At 40.5% G+C, this 22,231-nt stretch overlaps 1 protein-coding gene across 1 annotated transcript; it reads left to right on the top strand.

Moving 5' to 3' along the window:
* Positions 1–1,229: 1,229 nt before the first annotated feature.
* Positions 1,230–17,206, top strand: appbp2 (amyloid beta precursor protein (cytoplasmic tail) binding protein 2). Its single transcript, XM_061046082.1, has 13 exons — positions 1,230–1,601; positions 8,522–8,610; positions 8,781–8,932; positions 9,347–9,470; positions 10,810–10,978; positions 12,428–12,517; positions 12,634–12,701; positions 12,792–12,897; positions 12,991–13,115; positions 14,292–14,377; positions 14,874–15,064; positions 15,367–15,532; positions 16,019–17,206. The coding sequence occupies exons 1-13, from the start codon at positions 1,464–1,466 to the stop codon at positions 16,279–16,281; spliced, it is 1,767 nt and encodes a 588-aa protein (XP_060902065.1). The 5' UTR covers positions 1,230–1,463; the 3' UTR covers positions 16,282–17,206.
* The last annotated feature ends 5,025 nt before the right edge of the window (positions 17,207–22,231 follow it).

The following is a 22,231-nucleotide window of genomic DNA, read 5'->3' as shown; positions in this document are numbered from 1 at the left end:
GACGTCAGAGTTGTCTTCTTCTAGCACGTAGATTTACCTGCTCTAGTGCAGCTGCTGCCCTCTAGTGGTTGGATGTTGGAGCAGCGACTGGGAGGGAGAGAGGGTAAAATGCTGCACAAACGTGTGTAAATTAAAAAAAACAGATCCAGATGAACACAACCACATTTGTCAGTGTTTACTCTCTGAGATTGAAAGACGATCAAGAGCTTTTTACTAAGCATTTTCCGAGAAATCCCAGACAAAAGAACGATACTAATACATGTTGTAAATTTAAATTTCATATGGGAAACATGTCATTATATTTAGGAATAACCTGATTAAGAGTGATGATATAGATTTATTTAATATGAATTGTGTGTCCTGAAATTAAAATGTATTGTTCCTTTGTCATACAAAAAAAAAAAAAACATTTGGATTATTATCCCTGACACTATTTTACTATTACAGTAATCAGTCAAATCTTGCTGAGAATACCCCGTAGCGCCAGGGGTCAATGCTGCAAGCCATCTTGAGAATCTTTATTTATAAATGTATTTGCTGGCTCAATAACTCAAAAAATAAAATCATCCTGGCCTTGACAAGCAATCAAGGGCTGCTTTACACGCCATCAATCCAAGATATGGAAACACTGGTACAGTGGTATCCCATGAGGGAATTGTTTTTATTTATCAGAACCAGAATCTGCTTAATTGGCCAGGTATGCTTACACACAAGGAATTTGACTTCGGTGAACTGTGCTCTCTATTTACAAAAGTACAACATTAAACACAAAATAAGCAAATGCTATGTACAAGTGAGACAATATAGTACAGTGGTGGGTATGGTGCAAAAAAGTTGAGATACACATGATAATACAATATTTAATTATGTAACAGATGGGTTAATATACACCAGGTAGAGAGTTCTTATAGTATTTGCATTAAGAGTATACATAGATTAATATCAGTGGATTGATAATAATACAGTATATAAATATAGGCTACAGTATTGATTCTGATAATATAAACTTTTCATTACATGATTATGACACAGACATAACAAGTTTGGAATTTACTAAAATATTATTTAATAATTTAATTCTAATGATTAATGTCAAACAGAATAAATTACTATCTGAGATTGGGGAGTTTGTGTTGTTTTTACAGTAAAAGGCTTATTTCTGCCAATAATCTCCTGCACGATGACGTCATTGCGTCAGCGCCAGTGAATGTTCACGTCGGGACGGGGGGGACGGAACTGCTGTAGGGTCGACGAGTAATTGAAGATGAAGGGGGGAAATGGGAATTAAATAGCGTGTTTTTTATAGTCGCAGTGGTAGTTCGGTTATATTTGTGATTCTCTGTAAGGCGGATGTTGTATGAGGCCCCGCGGAGGACGTGTTTTAATCGAGGTAGTGAGTGTAGGGAGATTTGGGGAGGGCTGTAGCTGCTGGGCTGTGTTTTTTTTAGGAGAGGGAAAACAACATGGCGGCGGTGGAGCTCGAATGGATCCCTGAAACCCTTTACAACACCGCTATCTCGGCTGTGGTGGACAACTACAGCCGCTCAAGAAGGGACATAAGGTCGCTCCCGGAAAACATACAGTTCGATGTCTATTATAAGGTAAGAGATGGCAGTGAGGAGGCTCAGGTGTGTGTGGCAGCAGGCAGACTGTACGAGTTTGTGTAAGCAGCAGCTAACATTGCTGTACACTGTTAGCTGCCTCTTCAGGGCGTAAAACAGCTTTTTCTTGTCCCTCTTATGTCTCTTTGTTTACACAGTCCTCCAGCCTATTCCAAACAGCTTGTATGTACAGCATATATGTTGAACTTCTGCAGAAAAAGAAGATCCTCAGAGGCGCTGCTTGTCAACAGACATTTGCCTTGGGGCCCCCAGACCCCCCCCCCAAGGGCTGAAAAACCTAAACCAAAGCAGTGGATCAAAATATGCAAATTTTGCAACGACAGTACAGTAGGCAACCTCCCTAGGAGGGCCCCATCTGACAGCTCACTCAGTCTCGTTGCCCTGATTGGCGTTGCATGCATTAGTGCTGTGAAAACCAAAGTTTGTCTATGAAAGTCATCAAATAAAGATGAAGATGAATTAATTGTCTATAGGAGAGGAAAAATAACTAAAGAAGACATTCTCCAATTCACTTATCAGACACTTTTATCCAAAGCGACGTACATCAGAGAGTAAGTACAACACAAGCAAGAATCTAGAAAAAAGGGAACAATGTCAGTAAGAGCAAACAATCAGCTTTGAGTCTGATTGGACACACAGGTGCTGTGGGTTGATCCTAAAGCTAATTACATCAGACTGTAAATGAAATGTGTCACTCCTTTACACTTATGTGGTGTTATTGGACCAGTATGATTCTCATCTTTATGGCTGAGTATTGGCATGAACTTCACAATACGACACACATATCGCAATACATGGGGTCACAATAGGATACATATTGCAATCCATCACTATGTGGCGATATAAATGTACTTTTCGATACCAAGTGTTTTAAAATGATACCGTCTCCTTTATTTAATGACAAAGAAATGCACCAAAGCTTATAAAGAAATGTGTTAAACCAAAAGCTACCATAAGGAAAAGGAGAGAAGGAGCCATGTGTGAATTACACAGTGTGCAGGAGTTTGGAGAATTGTTTTGGTAATAAAGAACAATAAATTACCCAATATTGGGTGCCTGGGACTTCTATTTTTGTTGCTGTAGTATCCAAACAGATATTGATATCGTTTTGATTTCTACTAGAATCGTACCGGAAGTTTAATAATGTGGTATTGTGACAACCCTACGACGCATTACTCCACACACATCACTCAAAATGTAAAAGTGGAGCTGACACAGTTTTAAATCCTAACAGCAGAAAAAGGCGCAAACTCAAACAGTAACACATCTTCAGATGCACGACCAAGGCACAAAGGCTTATAAGAAAACTGAAAAGTTAGCACACTCAATGCCCTCTAACATTTTTATAATCTAGGTAGAACAGCAGTGTGCAGATCGACATCAGACGTGTTTCAGCATACAGCCTTTATCAGTGTTCAAAGCTTAAAGTCCTGCCCAGAACTTTAAACATAGAAAGGTCTCCTAACTGAGGCCAAGTAGTGTCTCGTAGGATCGTTTTGAAAGCTTCTCATTGGTCTGCAAGTTTCCACGTTCTCACATCAGCCCACTCGGACTTGCTGCTGAAAAAATACTAGGGGTCTGGCAGGAGAAACTCCGGTTGAAGTCCGAGCAAAAACTTTAACTGTTTGCATTCACATATATATACAGCTCCTCTGGGAAATATCCTGAGTTTTTCAGGAGATTTCTGCCAGTGTGAAAGCCCTAAGAGACTGTTAAATCAAGTCACTGATCCTTACAAAAAGAATTGCACATGAGTGGATTCATTTTTTCATCTAACCGTCCCTTCTGTTAAGTAGTGTAGTCAGTTTTGGCCTCTTTATTTAAAGTAGCCTTTGTTAGACATGCAAACAATGTTGTTAATAAAGTTGTAAGCTTTTTTTTAAAACCATAAGTCTGTCCAATCGCAATAGGTCGCAAAGCAGCAGCAGCAACTTATTGGACTTGAAAACAAAATTCCGTTCCCTTTGACCCACATAAAATGTCATAACATTTAGCACTAAAAAAAAACAGGGCGGCATTTAAGTATAAACAGGGCAATGACCAGAATTTTGGAAATACTGAATAGATCATGAATACAGCTGTGTTTTTAGATTTCTGGTCTGTTGTCATGACAATTATCAGTACATGGTTACACGGATCTACTGACTGGATCTCTAATCATTTGTGATGTGTGGTGGAGTTTACACATTCCTACTTAACAAGACATCACAACACAACTTTTTTTTAAAAAGGGTTTTCCCATTTTTGTTTATAACTGCTGAATAGAAATGTCTGTAACTTATAAGTAACAGGATGGGTCAGAGGTTTGCCTCAAAGTTTCCTTACATGGTCTTACATGCCGTGTCATGTGAGAAACAATGTGTCATACATAGATGGAAATGGTTACAGTAAAACTAACATAGTGTAAACACACCCTGAACCCAAGGCAAAATAATGAATAAACCATCCTGTGCTGTGTGTCACACCTCAAGCAAACATCAAGAGGTGAACATATGCTCCACAGAGTCTTCTTGTTGTAGTGATTGAGTAACTTATATTCCAAGTTTGATGACATGAAGTCATAAAATACTAGTGTCTGTGATATGAGATGGTGTGGATGTGCACCACCTGTTCGATCCCAAAGTAATTTACACTGCTCTGTCATGGTACCTGAGAGTATTTCTCTAGCTCTCTGGAACATCAAATGAGTCAAGTCAAAGCTTTATAACATCACCTGGAGGCACATAAAGCTAGGTTGATTTCGCCGCCTTCTCCAGCAATTGTGTCTAGATTCAATTTACTGACACTTTCAGCTACTTAAGGCCGACCTTGATGGTTCAGTTGTCGTTACAAGAATCTGGACTTCTAATGCCTTATAAACGCAAATTAGACAGATTATCCTGTGATTACATGTAATAAACATGTCAAAAATTTTGAAAGAAATTGCTGAAATAGCTTTTATGAGGATTCAGATTTGTTAAAAGTGATAGTACATAGTCGGTGTTGACACAAGACAACAGCAGCATGCAAATTACATCTGAATACCTTTAACGTGCAAGTGGTGCGTAATTATGAATGTTCCCATCCCCAAATTGGCTTTGCTTTTGGTCTGACCCTGATATATAATTCCAAAGTACATGTCTTGTCTACCAGGGGCAGCCAACCTGGAAACTTGTAGTTTAAGTTTTTGGTCTCTTCATGGAGATGCATAAGTTTGTTTCCAACTTTCAAGTTCATCAAGATAGCACGACTACCCTAAATCCCTACAAAACTGCAAAGTCATACTCAACACAGGTGTTTCTGGGTTTTTTTTGCCCTCATTCTGTCATCACAAAGACAAGTGCTGAGGCACTTTTGCATAATTCTTCACTGACATTTATAGCAACAGTGGGAACTTTATAGGATGAAATGTTCTATTTAGTGAGGAACTTCTGGTTTTCATGCATTCAATTCTGATTTGAAACGCACATTTGGGTTAAACCTTATCCTGTGATAAAAGCAGCGACATGTCTTACACAAGACTGGAAAAGCCAGCTTGCGGCTATTTTTTAAGGCCCATGAGGAGCTCTCAATCTGCATTAAATGCCACTGAGCAGATACTGTTTATTATAAGCAATTTGTGCATATAAGTAGGAGCATGAGGTGGCGTTAGCTGTCTTCACTGAGGCCCCTTTTAAACAGGACACGAGTGTAAGATGAGCTCCACTGGACGTGTTTTTGACCTGGCATTGAGGCAACACAGTAGCACCATACATGTCACACAGTGGTGTAATAATGACATTTAAAATGATAAAAACAAGGTAAATTTAGGTTTTGTTTGGATTCTGTCATTTAGATTTCAACATCATGCTTCACCACTCATATTAACCCAAACATGCGTTTGCTTTATATGTTCCACTTAAAATTATACTGTACGTGCGTTTTTCAAACTTGTACTTGTGAAGCATGGCACAGTTGTGTAAAAGAAAATCTATATTTAAAACGGTTACCCTTTTTCATATAATATATATATATATTACAGATTGTGGGAGGATTTTGCAACCACAGCACCCCTTCATGGGGTTTCTGGGGCAGTTTATGACTGTGACCGACACAGACGGAGCAAACCCTGAACTTTAATCCTCTAGAAGATGTTCTGAGGTTGATTGTTGTATGTAATATATCAATTAATGCAAGACCAGTCTGAGGATGAGTGTCTGTCAGGAAGGTTCAGCTCTAGAGTCAGGTACTTCAGAGTGGCAATTATAGTTAAAGTCAGTGATTAGTATTCAGAGTTCTCCACCTCTGGAGAGCAAAGAGACCAGGGGTCTCATTTATAAAAGAGTGCGTAGAATCCATACTAAAAATGTACGTGCGCCAAAAACCCGGGAAATGGCGTGCGCACAAAATGATTCAGATTTATAAAACCGTTCGTACGCACACCTGCACGCAAAGTTCCCTTTATAAATCACGATCCACCTGGAAATGTGCGCACGTAGATTAGTCCCATGTCCGCCCTCTACACGCCCACATTCAACCATAAACGGTCAATGCAAAGCAGCTTGTGAATGAAAATGCATACAAACGAGGGGGCAGATCAAAGGTTTCCAGTGCTGGATCCCGGAAGTTTAGACAAAGAAACGAAACTTTCTGACCCAGAAACGGAGGCGTTTGTGAATGAAGTGGAGGATAAAATGGACATATCGATAGTTTGCTGCAGCAGGAGGATCACAAACTGAAGAAAAATCAGAATGACACCACGTCGCTGCTGCATTCACCCTGTCCTCCTACAGCCCCAAAACATTCAGCGTTCATCATTACGCACGAGAATATCTACAATGTTTACATGTTTACAGGACCCACACTGACTTCTTCATATTGTCAGAGTGCTCACGTCAGTCAGCAGTCTCCCTCACTGTATGATATTATTAATCAAAAGTTTGATCAACGAACAAAAACTTTTTTTCGTGGGAAACTCCGTCTGCTCTGTGACTAATTATGAGGATATATAGACCTAATGATCCTGTCAGAGATGATCCGACTTAATGTCCACACTTGAATTATTTACAGAATAAATACGTGCAGCTGATGATGTGCTGAGTAACGAGAAGGCGAAATGTGTGAAGCCACCGCCGTGTCTCTGTGCGTCTTGACGCAGTCATCTTTATTAAAACTAAAAACCACACTTGATGATAAATGCACGATACTGAAAGATATTAATGAAAACTGGAGGCTCTGTGGTCTTTGTGTTAGTCTAATTTTTAACTGTAATCAGTGATTACATTAGTGTACAAGTCCTGTCCTCTGAGGTCCGTCCGGGATAATGAAGGCGAGACGGCGCTGATGTAATATGTATGTGGCGGATTTATGTATATATTTTTTTATTTTATGTTTATATTTTGTCATAATGAAAGTTACTTATCGGAAACGGCTCACTACATGCACGATTATAGCCTAAATAAAATCGTCGCTTTGAATGATTATGATGACGTGGATCTGTCAGTAAAGTTTGATATTTAGTGAAATAAAATGTGAAGAGACATCAATATACCTTCTGCAGGCTTCAATTCGCCACTTCACCGTCTATGTCGCCAATTTCCCATGCCTCCAAAATGAACGTACGCCTGGGTCAGAGTTTGCTTACCGGTGCGCACATTTTACCGTCAGGTTTGTTTTTATAGATCACAGACTTTGCGTGGGAAAAGGCGTACGCCAGTTTCAGACCCTGTTTTGTGCGTACGCAACGGTTATAAATGAGACCCCAGGTGATTTAAAAAAGAAAAACTAAAATCAGTGTTTTTTATGTCCTTTTCATATTGTCAGTTTTAATGTGCAATATTTATGCCCCTGTAATGTCTCACCTTCGTGTCATGGAGGGATGGGGCTGGACAGGATCACTGTTAAGACGATGGAGCCAGGGGGGAAGATCAGTGCTGCGTGTGTGTGTGTGTGTGTGTGTGTGTGTGTGTGTGTGTGTGTGTGTGTGTGTGTGTGTGTGTGTGTGTGTGTGTGTGTGTGTGTGTGTGCGTGTGCGTGTGCATGTCTGATTGTGTGTGTATGTGAAGCACCTGCTGTTTCTTTACACCTTGTGCTTCTGCAACGCGGTAACGTAATGGGAAATCACGGACTGGGTCACCAATTTGAAAGTAGATAAAAGTAATAGCGGCAGGGCTTCATTACGGCGCTGTTGCAGAATCTCAATCTGAAAACGGCTTTAGAAACTCCTTGGTGAACACAGGAAGTCAGGGGCCTGCGAGCAGAGCTTCCACTTGGTTTATCAAATCAAAAGGTTATGTGAGGAGCTGAACAAAACAGTATTACATTAAAAGTCGGTCTCTTTCACATGCTTTTCAGACTGCTAGCCAAGCTTCCTACAGTTGTTGCTGGGCTTCTTTCTCTGATTGAAATTCTTTAAATAATATATAGTAAACTAGTTTAGCTCAAAACAATAGTGATCGGACCTGAAACATGCATCAATGTGGTCCGGTAAAATCTCCACTGCTGGTACTTTTGGAAAACTCCAATAAACATGCTTCTTACCTGTAAAACATGAGTCTCATGTTGGTATACAGGATATTAGGGGTCTTGTACATTTTATGACATTTCAGCAGATGACTGCAGATAAAAAGACACAGCTGAGACCAACAATCCCCCCCTCCCTCCAATAGACCCCACCATTGAGAGCCACTGAATATAACAGCTTCCAGTTGAGTGCTTTTTGATGACAGGCTAGACATCAGCAGAATTTTTGTTTCAGCTAAACAACAGGCAACAATTTAAAGTGTCTCCCATAACACAAATACAATAGAATTTAAGATAATTGAAAAAAGACATACGCTCAACCATTGTAGTTTCAGATATAATCATGTACGCTTCTGCAGAGAGCATCACCAGTGAGTGTCCGTCCTCACCTCGTCCCTCTGTCTCTTTGTGTCTTTCAGCTTTACCAGCAGGGCCGGCTCTGCCAGCTGGGAGGAGAGTTCTGTGAACTGGAGGTGTTTGCTAAAGTGCTGCGAGCTTCAGACAAAAGGTGAGAACATAATGGGACTGAAACTGGGCCTGAAACTCCACACCATCCTCAATGACCCATAAGTTGTCTTACAAAACATGTCAGGGTTCTCTTTAAACTAAGGTTATCAGAAAAGTTTGGACTGCCAAAGTCTCACATGGTCCTCCCCTGTTTTCCTCTCCTCTCTGCAGACACCTTCTGCACCACTGCTTTCAGGCCCTGATGGACCACGGTGTGAAAGTGGCCTCAGTCCTGGCTAACTCCTTCAGCCGCCGCTGCTCCTACATTGCAGAGTCAGATGCCCACGTCAAAGAGAAGGCCATCCAGTTTGGCTTTGTGCTGGGTAAGTGGTGAGCGGGAACAGAGAAACAGTGAGATTACAAAAAGAGGCCATTCATTCATCCCAGTGATGTTATCAAAGCTTCATCTGATAGGAAAGCTATATCAGAGATCAGAGAGACGTCTGCTTATTGCCAGTAGCCACATACATTTTTTTTATCAATTTAAATCTGTCCAATTTAATCTTATTTAAAACATTTGTTACTACTATTGATGCATTTAAGAGATAATGTCCTCTTCCCTTTACAAGTTCATGTGTGATTAAACTGTGGTACACCCACAAATGTGCACAATGAGGTTAGTTTTAAGCAGAGCATGTGTTGAGCAAGTTTAAAAAACGTCATTTATGCTAAGGTTTCATGAGTAACATCCTCTGACGTGATGACAGTTTGAGTAATCTGATGTCTTTTCATTCTAGGTGGCTTCCTGTCTGATGCAGGCTGGTATGGAGATGCAGAGAAAGTTTTTTTGTCGTGCCTGCAGCTGTGCACGCTCCACAGTGAGGTCCTCCACTGCTTCAGAGCTGTAGAGTGCTGTGTCAGGTCAGTCTTTAAATATGATATATCTGTGGTTTGATGGATCAGGAACTACTTTTAAAAGCTCCTTGTACCTAAAGTTCCAAAAAGTAAAACATACTGTATACTAGGGGTGCAGAAATGCAAAATTTTCTCTAATCAATTACTCTTCCCATTGTTAAAGCGAGTACTCGAGTAATTCTTTTCCCCCACGGGAGGCCCCGCCCCCAACTATGACGTGATGCTGACTGTATCTATTGATTAATTTGAATCTTCAGGATTTTAATAATTGTTAGTAAGAGACTTTTGTATTAACATTCAAATATGACATTTCTTACTTCAACAGACAGCAAACCTCAAATAAAAATTCACACAGACGTGTCTTTTGACCGTTTTAACACTTTATTATAATAATAATAATTAGAGCAGTGTGGCGAGCGGACGTGCAGACATCAATGCGCACTCATCACACGTTGAAGCTGTTTTGACAGCAACATTCTGTTAACAAAGACTACAGTCTGCAGTGTAGAGCACACTTTACTCTGGTAAATGAAGTTACAATAGAACAGGTGAACGATTTAAGTGTCTGTTTCATCTTTCTCCTCTGTGCGTATTGACACACTCGCTCAATCTCGCTCGTCTGTCCGCTATGAGCTATTTCTCCCTATAAGGTTGTTCCTTTTTGTTGTTATTAAAAGATTTTAAAATAATCATCTAAAATTCCAAAATATAGGAAAACATCTAGTTATGCTGCTCTGTCCTGGATGACCAAACGTCATTGGTTTAGCGGAGTAAAGCGGTAATCGCAAAGTGAAAGTCCTTCTTTTTCTGTGGACTAAAAAGACAATTTGAACTGAACTTTCGTAGCTCAAATTGCATATTTTGTTTGTTTGGGACTTTTTGTTCATTGTGAATTCATAGGGGGGTTAATTAAAGGGATATTTTTGTTAGGGTAGCAGCGTATTCAGCACAGAGCCTTTATCAGCGCTTTGTTTGTCATCTATTTTCTTTTTGCGCTCGTGCTCCTTTTTTCTGTTTTGAATTAGGCCTATCCTAGAACCCACAAAGCAACAAGAAACATTTACAAAAATGCGGACTACAAAACGATTATTGATGACATTTTTTTTGTAACCGATTATTATTTAATGAACTCGGGTACCCAAGTACTCGTTTGCACCCCTACTGTATACATTTATATTTATCTTGTGCGCACTAGTTAGATGATATTGGGGTGGTTTGCAGCCAAGTGTGAAGCGGTTTGGATGAGTCCAAGGCCATAGTTGTGTGCTGGGAAACAGTGGATTGGTCCCTGGAGGTGTGACTATGATCAATGCAAAAAAAATAGACGCCCCTCTTGTCTCCACAGGCTGCTTCATGTCCGCAATGGAAACTGTAAGTACCACCTGGGGGAGGAGACCTTCAAGCTCGCTCAGTCTTACATGGACAAACTCGCCAAACATGGCCACCAGGCCAACAAGGCAGCGCTGTACGGCGAGCTCTGTGCCTTGCTCTTCGCCAAAAGCCACTACGATGAGGTACGTTCAGCTGATCATCAACAATGACTGAGATATTTATCTTACATTTCTTATATAGCAAAACAGGGCTGTGCTTTTAGTTTTAACCCTTAGTTGTTACTATGCAATGGAAAGAGTCCATCAGTACGTACATTGTTTTTTATGTTTTCTTTATTGTTTTCTTTTCTGGCTGTATTTTAAAAGACTTCTTCGCCTTGGAATATATAAAAAAATACACTAAACTGTTTTGCAAGTTAATGAGTCATTATGATAGATGAAAATTAGGATAAACTGGCATATAAACTCTCCAGCGATCAATGTGTAACCACATTCAGCATGTGGACATTATCCTGCAAGGAGCGAAGGATGGTGGTGCAAGCAAAGCTAACATTAGCCACACTCTGCAAAATACATAATCTCTTACAGCCCCATGCTGCTGTCTTTACTTATAAAAACTAAAATGAAACTTAACAGTTATTTATTCTCATCATGAACCAACATGCAAAGATGCAGCCTAACCCCCAATTCACACATACTCCGTGTGCGCCGCGGTCCGTCAGCGCCACGGTTTTGCTCCGTCGGACGGCTCGCGCCCATTACACTGGATCCGTTTCTGGGACGTCAGCGCAGCGGAGTGCACCCATGACACATCACAGGAAAACTACAAGATCCCGTGGGAATAAAGAGAAAAACATGCAAACAACATGTTGCTTTGTCTTTCTGAGGATGCATTGTTGTTAATTCAGATCCTGTTTTGACGTAATGTTGATAAAGTAATGAAAAATACGATCGCGAGTCTGTATTTTGTGTTCTATTTTGAAATTGACCGGATGCTCTGTGCGTTTCCTTGTGTGACTTCCTGTCCGGGCTGTCATATTCTGTCCAGCTTGACGCGTGCCACCAACGTACTCCGGTGAAAATAGACACGCTGCGTATTTGAAACGGAGCAGAGTGTAGTGCCGTTGGTGGCACGCGCCGGAGACGGACCGCAGCGCGCCCTGTGTGAACACAATGATTGACTAGAGTGGAAGCTAAGTACAACGTAGTGCGCTGACGGACCGCAGCGCACACAGAGTATGGTGAATTGGGGGTTAGCTTTCAGATGCAAAAAATGAATTCTCAATCTAAAAGTAAAGCTGTAATAGATAAAGGTAAACATGATTATACAAACATTATGCTGTGATAGATCCATTTTTAAATAGTTATATTGCGCACGCCCCATGTATGGAGGCCATAGTCCTCCAAGCAGGTGGCCCAGGTTCGAATCCAGCCTGTGGCTCCTTTCCAGCATGTCATTCCCCACTCTCTCTCACTCCCTGATTTCCAACTCTATCCACTGTCCTATCTCTCCATTAAAGTCACAAAACACCCAAAAATAAATCTTTAAATAGTTATATTGTTATTATTTACACTGTGTTAAACAGCAGTAAAGACTTGGATTGAGTTTGTCTTTCTTCCTCTGTTTTCCAGGCGTACAGGTGGTGTATAGCGGCTATGAAGGAAATCACTCCCGGGCTGCCTGTCAAAGTCGTTGTTGACGTCCTCCGACAAGCCTCAAAGGTCGATATGATCAAAAATATGTTAATTTTTTTAAAGTACCTAAATGTATCTGTGGAGTAGCTCAGTTTAAAGGAAATCCTTTGACTAAATATGTGTGACTTGTGTGTCCTCTGCAGGCCTGCGTGGTGAAGAGAGAGTTCAGAAAAGCAGAGCAGCTGATCAAACATGCAGTGTTTCTAGCGAGGTAACCTGCTGCGTCTGTACGGGGACTCAACGTTATTCTTATTCCTTCTTTGTTCTCGTGAATTTTGATTCAGTGTTTTGTGTCTTACAGAGAGCATTTTGGACACAAGCATCCCAAGTACTCAGACACGCTGCTAGATTATGGATTTTACTTATTAAATGTAGACAACATATGCCAATCAGTCGCTATTTACCAGGTACGTAGAGCGATTAGAGAGCGTTGTGTTTAAATTTAAAGCCAGTGTGGGTCATTATTCATATCTTATTTTGTTTTTCTGTATACATTTCAGACAGCCCTGGACATCCGACAGTCTGTGTTTGGGGGAAAGAACATCCACGTTGCCACCGCCCATGAAGACCTGGCCTACTCCTCGTATGTGCACCAGTACAGCTCTGGGAAATTTGACAACGCTCTGTGAGTACAATGAATCTTCCCATCTCTGAACTATTCCGAGACCAGCAGCTAATTGCATTAGACATTAAGCACAAGACTGGGACTCTCTGTACTGTCTGTTATGTTCTGTGGCTCTAGGCTGTCGTCGTGTGCTTTTCCGTAACAAGTATTGACCTTTTAGACATTTTATAGACGAGGAAAGGGAGCTGAGGGAAAGATGTTTCTGTGATTTAACCGAATATGGTGACAATCAGGACCAAGAATCAGGAAACATAAAAGAGAAGGATGTTTTTTTATCCTTCACTTTTGACAATCAGGTGTTAATGTCAGTAATTAAGTGAACATTTTTAGAATAAAGTCCACATGATCACAACAGTCTTAATGTTGAGGATGCACTGTATGTTGAGAATAAAGTCAGAATGTCAAGAATAAAATCGAACTGCTGACAATAAAGGCGAAGTGCAAAGAATAACGTCAATATGGTGACAAAAAAGTATTTTTTTTTTTATAGAACAAATGTTACGATTTTAAATAGTAGCATGACAAGACAGGCAACATGTAGTTTAAATCTGAAATATTAAAACAACATTGAAGCAGAAATGTTGAGAAAAAAAGTCAAGAATAAAGTAAAAAAAATTATAACAATTACCGTATGAAGAAATGTCCAGAAAATGTTTTCAAAGTTAAAATATCCAGAGTAAAATATGGAGCAAAAAGTCAGAATCAAGTGGAGCTAAGAACAACAAAGGCAAAATCGATATAATTTGCTTTTATGGCAATGACGGATATAAAGCGAAAATGAAGAGAATTAAACCAAAATGACAAAAGATCAAAAAATAAATGATATAAACAAGATTGAAATGTAAAGAATGAAGCTGAATATGTGCAGCGTTAAAGCTGACATGAAGAAAATACGCTCAAACGTGAACCTAAAAGTTTCTCTTATGTGAATATATAGTCATAACTATATCCATATTTTTATATTTCCAATGCCCAGCACTAAAACCCTTTGGAAGTGTTGTGTTTATAAGGGGCCTGTTAGTGCTCTGTTATCCTGATCTGAGCCTCACAACAACAATCTTTAATGGAAACATGTTGCTTGTCTTGGACCTGTTTATCCTGTATTAAATCCAGTTCCTTTCTAAGTCTGAGTTGGACTACATGTTGGGTTCAGCTGCTGTGTCCCCCCCCCCCCAGATTCCATGCAGAACGTGCCATAGACATCATCACTCACATTCTGCCTGAGGATCACCTGCTGCTGGCTTCCTCCAAGAGAGTCAAAGGTAAACTTGTGAAATATGCTTGAGATGTAGTGCTGCTGCCCGCCGTGTGAGGATGTGAAGGTCACAGAGGGGAGTTTGTTAGCTCTCAATAACATAACATTGTAAAACAGAATTTCCCCTCGCGGTACATCTTCTTATAGACTCAAATTGGGTTCAGAGTGTTTGATAACATCCCTACAGAGATAGACATTTTGATTAATTTGTGAGCATTTCAAGACGAGAAACAGCCATTAAATATCTATTTTTAAATCACCAGACTCTGTGGGCGATAAAGGTTATTTTATCTTGCAGAATCCAGGAGTTGTTGTCTACTTCTGCAAGTTTGGTGCTGAAGTGTTATCTCAGATTAGGGATGTGACTTCTTTCGCCATGAAGTGATGTTTATACATCAGAGACGGATGTGACTTAAAGCGTTTAACTTTTGCTTCCAAAACCTGGCATGATGCTGTGGCTTCACTGCATTGAAATGCAACATATCTCTTTATCATTGGCTCAGCTTTGATCCTCGAGGAAATCGCCATCGACTGCCACAATAAGGAGACAGAAGAGCGCCTGCTGCAGGAGGCTCATGACCTCCACCTCTCATCGCTGCAGCTTGCTAAGAAGGCTTTTGGAGAGTTCAACGTCCAGACGGCAAAACACTACGGCAACCTCGGACGACTCTACCAGTCCATGAGGAAGTTCAAGGTAGGTGTTGACAATATGTTTTTATAGTTCTTTAAATCTGATTGAAAATGGTTAAAAACAACCACATCCAACATGGGATTTTCTTATTTTGTTAGAAATCTCAGCAGCCTGATTTGTATAAAAACAGACAAACTGAGTCTATACAGTATAATTTACCTTTTTGTGTTTCCCTGTAATTAGACTAACAGTAACAAAACAACGACTTTTGTGCTAAAAGAGACGATAATATTTAGAAGATATCCACTTCATTTCAATCATTTTACCTAGTGTTTGACCCGTATCTCTCTATTTGTGTGCGTCAGGAGGCAGAGGAGATGCACATCAAAGCCATCCAGATCAAGGAGCAGCTCCTGGGTCATGAGGACTACGAGGTGGCTCTGTCTGTGGGTCACCTGGCCTCCCTCTACAACTACGATATGAACCAGTACGACGACGCAGAGAGACTCTACCTGCGCTCCATCGCTATCGGTCAGACACAGGGGAGAAGTGGGCGGGGGGGCATTACTTGTGCATGGTCGGCCAATACCTTTTTAAATGTATCATAAAGATGCTGAAGCTACGTTGGTGTCTTGTGGACAGAAAGCAGAGGAGGGAGATGGGCTTCACATCACAGCTTGATGACTGACGCCCTCAAAATGTCCCAAATAGAAGAAAACTAAAACATATAAGACCGTACTCCCTGCAGATGAAAACCACATTTATTCTAGATAATGAGTACTTATTGAAAAGGGATGATTTATTTTTGGTTTATATATTATTGGAGGTAAATCCTACTTAAATCTTCAGCACAGTTTACAGTATTACATATGTTGAGTTCAGTGACTTTGTGCAGGCTGGTTATTTAAAAAACAAATATCACCCACTTTTCATCAAAGTTTAAACTTCTGGTACCATGACAACCCTACTCTGGAATGATTACAAAAACAGGAAGTGATGTTTCCTTACTCTGTTTAGGTAAGAAGCTGTTCGGGGAGGGTTACAGCGGACTAGAATACGACTACAGAGGCCTCATCAAACTCTACAACTCAGTGGGGAACTACGAGAAGGTGTTTGAATACCATAACGTACTTTCCAACTGGAACCGGCTGAGGGACCGGCAGTTTGCAGTAGCGGACGCCCTGGAGGACGTCAACACTACGCCGCAGCAGACCCAGGAAGTGGTACAAGCTTTCCTATTGGCCCAAAGTATGGGCCCAACCCGCCCTTGCCTCGGCTAATTCGATGAGGGAAGAGAGGAGGGGAAAAAAAAAAAAGACGCTTGGGCTTTCGCCTGGTGAGGACAGAAACGAGCCCAGATGTGATGCTCCCGTTGAACACAATAAATTAGCAACACAACAAATTCAAGCATCACCGGCAAGTCAACTGCCAGTACACACACACACACACACACACACACACACACACACACACACACACATACACAGATTTAGTCGTGGATTTAAAAAGTAGAGAAGACACCGTTATCAAACCTCATTGACACCCACACGAACCACGGAGATGGTTACTGCAAACGGTACTGCAGCCTGGACGCAGCTTCACCCCACAGAGCAGACTGATGATGCATTTCTCCAAGAGAAAAAAAAGGAAAACACGACTGAGGGGGTGGGGTTAAAAAAAAGAGAAACCTCTTAACGTCCTGTAAGGATGACCAATAACCTCTCCTCTTGTCTCGCTCGCCTTTTTCTTTCAGTTCGGAATGGGAGGACCTCCTTCTTTTTTTTTTTTTTTTTTGCTTTTTATATTTGAACCAGTGTAGCTCTGAATGCCATGAGACTTTAGGGCTACGTACACAACAGTATCTTGGCCCTGACTAACACATCTGCGAAATATGTCTCCACCCGCAATCCATCATAACTACGAGGAACAGAGATGGAAAATGTCCGATGTTTTTTTTGACACTTGTGGAATATTGGAGCAGATTGTACTCTTACGTTTTGATTGAAGGCTTCTTTTTTTCTCTCTCTTTGAAAAGGAAGTGCACCCTCAGAATCCTTCTCGTTGGAGAGATTACAACCAGAGGAATGTGTTAAACCAGTGGGTTTATTGTTACACAATTACCACATTACATTTGATTTGATCTCGTTTTCCAGCGTAGTACTGATCTAGAACAATTAAAATGCCAATAATTTATATGCAAAAGTGTATGTTATGTAGCCCTTTTTGTTTCTGCATTTCTTACTGAGTGAGCCATGAATGCTTTCAACACAGCTCCACACTCTGACGGTAAAACGAGGGACGTGAGCGAGGAGAGGAAGATGCTACATGTGCAGACGCTTAGAGGCCCAGGCTTTGATTATTTTCATCTTTAAGGGGAATTCTGGTGTACACCTGGGCCTTATTGTTATATGTTATAGGGTCTTAATGGGTACTAAAAGTTTGGAGATTGAAGATTTGATGCAGGCTGTGATGGCTGCAACGTAATCTCTCAGGGAAAGCTGCACGTTCTTATAGTTAATAAAAGTGCTTGTTATTGCCACTGAAAGGCTCCTATTCTTTACAGGAGGGATTCTTACATTGATACATTTTTGTTCAGAGGAGAGGCTTTTTTTAAAGAAACAGAACAAATGTTTGCGCTCTCTTAAAAGTCACCAGACTCCATTGACAAAACCAGCAAGTTTACCCCAAAGATCACAGATGTAGCTGCTCTACGGCTCCCTCTATTGGTTATTTGTGATACAACAACTATAGTGTTGAATCTGATTTAACCTTTAAGACATCATAGTGAAACATAAACTACGCAGCGGTGGAAAAGCTACTTCTGTGTCTCGAGAGGTTACATTTATGTTTTTGTCAGTGGATTCTGCAAGCTCTTAAAGTGACAGTAAAGCATCAGTTCCTGGTTTTAAAAAAAGCAGCGTACTCCTAAACAAGAAGGTCTATCTCTGTAAGGATCCTTTCTGTGATGTTGCCAGACACTTCAGCTGCGTTCACACTGCAGCCAAGAGTGACCTGAATCTGATTGTTTTTAAAAAGTATTCTGAACAGCCAAACAAAACAAAAATCTGATCTGAGCCATAAAATTCAGACTTGAACATTAAGGCTTGCCCTCGCAGCCTTTGGCTAACAATCGGAGACTGTCAGTGGCAACAACAGGAACTTTTAGTTGACTTACTTTGGTCTGGTGCTTTTGCCTGCACGGATTACGTTTGTGCCATTATAGCTCGTTAAACCTTCTGAACAATTCTCCTGGGCCTGGTTGTTCAAAAGACGAAAAAGATCCAGATTTTTCTACCAAAAATCAAATAATCCAGATCACTTCAATCCCGGATTTTCAAGGAGAAACTGGATTTGAGCAACTTTATCCAGATACAGGATTACCGAAACCCGATTACCCAGTCATCTAAAGGTTATTTCACACTACTTACTTTGTCCACAGAGGGCGCCATAATCCACAGAAACTGAAAGATCCTCACATCTACTTTGAATTAAATCTTGAATGTTTGATTTTGATACTATGAAGTGAAATCATTTTTTTACAGCCCTCATGTGAACCTTCATCTACTTTGTCACTAAAGCAAAACAGCATTGTGTTGTAAAATATGCTGAAAGAATGTTTAAAAACATCGACTACACTGTTAAAATGTTGGATTGTTTGACCTAATTTATCATTTTTCTTACATTTTCCCTGTAATCTGGTCTGAATCCAGCCCTCTACTGGGGTCAGGATAATCCTGATTGTTGGATCAAAGTGATCTCAAGTTTTGAACAACTCAAACTGGAGGGTTTATCTGGATGTTCACCAGGATTGGATTACCTCATGTTATCCGATCATCCCCTTTTCTTTTGAACAACCTGATTCCATGATTAGATCCAATCCGATAGATTTAATGTGAGGAGATAACTTTTTGAACAACCGGCTCTGGAACAAAATCTGAATCTTCTTTTCATCCTTAAGACACCACAATGTGTGAAAATAGAGTCCAGGCCTTTTTTTTTTTTTAAATCAACAATCAACAAACAATTGCTTTCATGTGTGAGCGTGTGTCAGTAAACACAGATCGAGCTCTGGGTGCCTGAGTGCTCCACTGATGATTATCAGCCTTACACCAGCCTGCAGTTCTCTGTCTGTAGGTGGACCCATACATCTAAGTGCTAATGAACTATTCAACCCTTAAGGGCACTACAATGGGGACCAATATTGTATATTTGTGTATGTGGGTGCGTGTGAATGCATGTGTTACCGGCCTGTCAAACATGTGCATCTTGCCTTTTCCGCTCAAATGTCCCATCAGAGCAACAATCCAGATTTGTCTTTTTTAGTTTCTGGACTGTGTTTTTTTTCCCACTTGCTCCATCAGACTTGAATGTTTCTTTGCAAAATCACATCAGTTGTTTGCTTACAGAGCTGCATGTATGACATCATGATGAAAACGTCACACGTCGTTTTTGAAATGTTACCACTCACGTTGTCCTTGAAGATGATGTCACTCCAGCTCTTTGGCAGTCTGCTGCTGGTCTCTACATGACGATCATTTGAAGGATCAGAACACACTAATTATATGATACTCGGGAAAACGCACACCGGTGCCTGTTTTATTTCCTGACTAGCTGCCCGTGTGTTTGTGAATCTCTGATTAACTCGCAGCAGCTTTTGTTTGAAAATATGACTCAAGTTCTGACTTTTTTTTTATAAAGCTTCGGTACTTTTTAATACGATCTGTCACACAAATAACAGAGATTGTAGTTTGTTTTTTTAAACCAGTGATATCAAAAAGTATCGAACATGTTGACAACCTAACTTTCTATAACCAAACCAACTGAGAATTTCTAAGTTTGACAAAAGTAACCGTTTAGAGATAATCGTTAACAAAAACAAAAAGGTGTACTAAGATTCAACTTTTGACTTTAAATAAATCAACTAACCAATAGATTTCAATATAACATTATAAGGTACATGCATGTATGTTTTGCCAAAGAGTCCAAGTAGAAACTTTGTTTTATTTGAAATATAAGATGAATGTTATTATTGATAATATAACAACACTAATGGATACACATCAACACACACAACCTATTAGTACATACACTCATTAACTGTTCATCTACAGAAATCGAGCTCCATTGGAGGATTTTTTTATGGCCACGATGAGCCGAGGTTAAATCATGCTGTATGCATTTAGATGCATGATGCAGTTTGCGTCATAGATTTTTCAGCGCCTTGATATCCAGCCGTGCAGAAAGTTAAAGGTAATTTAAATGTTCCCAGGAAAACTTAAGTAGCAGATGACTGTAAGGCTCTGTTGTCATTTTGAAATATTTGGAATTCAATTTATGTTTTCATTGTATTCTGAAAAGTGCAGAAATGTAGAAGGTGGCCATGGTTAAACCTGAACCGTCTGCATGGCTTCATATCGTTAGAGGTTGTTTTTTATTAAAACGGTTTTATAGAGTTTAGGTGAACTGGCCCTTTAGAGTTGTGCAGAAGGAATCCTTTCATTAAGACATGAGTGTGACGTGTGCAGCTCTACAGAGGAACAACTGCTGAGATTTTTGCTCTGATGGAAAACATGAAAAACAGAGTCCAGCTCCAAAAACAGGTTTAGGCATTATTCCTGCAACATTTCTGAAAACCTGATGCCTTCCAGAAGCACCCCGCTGTTTTTTTTTTGTTTGTTTTTTTTCTGTTGATTTAAAGTGAATGAGGAAAACGAGCTTTGCCTTGCTGTTGCTTCAGTGCTGTCGGGACGTCTCCCTCTCTAGCAGTGATGTGAGTGGCTCTAGCTGAGGAGGTCCAGCCTTAGCCCCCCTCCCCCCCCCCCCCCAACTCCACCCCTTAAACGGACGCTCAGCGACACTCGGTGCTTCGGCTTCAACAGGCGCACCCTCCCATCCTCCACACAAACACAGAACATTTTTCCTTGGCAGACGGGGAAATGAATGTCCTTTAGGAACAGCAGACACAGAACTTCTTGTCCTACAACAATTGCAGAAATTAAATCTACCCTTGGATGCTCCTACAATGAATTCAGTTCTCGGGTCTTGTGCCGACCTGTTGCACTGCACTCTGATCTATTAGGGCTACTGTTTTGGAGCAAATGGCAAGTATATTCTGCTCCTTCAGTGCATATTTTAGAAAGGTTTTGCCTTCAGCGTATGCTTTCTAAACTACAAAAACAAATGGAGCGGGCTGTAATGGCTGTTATCCTTCGAAGTTTCAGATTGTTATTCTAAGTGAGACAGAGATGGAGCTTTTTGTTCAAGAGTTGGGATGCTTTCCCCCCCCCCCCTGTAAACTGCTGCTCTCTCTTCAAAGTCACCAGACTCCATTGACAAAAACAGTCATTTTACCCTGCTTGACACTGGATCGTTTGGTCAACAGCTGTCTGGATTGGTTGGTTTGTGCTGTTGTGTGACTTTGGTGTTTTAAATGGATGAATTAGATTTCAACACAATAATTGTGTAAAGGAACAATGACTTAAAAAAAACAAAGAAAAAGGTATACGAACAACTGCTGAGTTCTGGGAGGTAAAAATGACGTTTTGGTCGATGGACTGTGGAGGCTTTGAGAAGAGCGTTGTAGTGGATGTTTTTTAAAAAAGCATCTCAGTCTGAGACAGAAGGGTCCTTCTCTGTAGGGAAACTTGGAATAACAGTCGGAGGCTGTCAGTAGCAAAAATAAAAAATACTTTTACATGGCATATTTTGTATGATTACATTAGCCCAAAAGTATTACATTGCAGTCATTAAGGCCTATTTCAAGGCTGATGAAGCAAACTAACTGAGGAATTCCAAAATGACTCCAATTCCTCTTCTTAGTCATTTCGATCCGAAAATGTGCTTTTTTAAAACCGTGTTGAAGTATTATTGGGTGTTTTTTTTTTTTTTCCCTTTTAACAATAACCCTGAGAAACCAGCTGACTGAAGGAATGTAAGACACAAAGGCTGATCAAACCAACAGGCCGTCTTTCTGATCGTCTGGTATCTGAAAGGGAAAACGCTGCAGGAGGGGTCGGAGGATCCACGGTTGAGGGCTTGCTGGGGAAAGATGGACAGAAGAACAAACATGTTCAATAAAGCTGTGCCCTGTTTTGACTCTCTGAGAGTTCAAGATGATTGAAACAAAACGTGATGAGGGGATGTTTTCACTGTTGTCCTGTTACTGCTTCACTGTTAGCTGCAAAAACATTAAAACTTATATCATTGATCACAGACGACACATGTTCTTCT

The sequence above is a fragment of the Labrus mixtus genome, chromosome 9 (assembly GCF_963584025.1).
Source record: "Labrus mixtus chromosome 9, fLabMix1.1, whole genome shotgun sequence".
NCBI classification, from domain to species: domain Eukaryota; kingdom Metazoa; phylum Chordata; class Actinopteri; order Labriformes; family Labridae; genus Labrus; species Labrus mixtus.
Note: the sequence above shows the minus strand (reverse complement) of the source record. Positions and strands in the feature narration are given on the sequence as shown.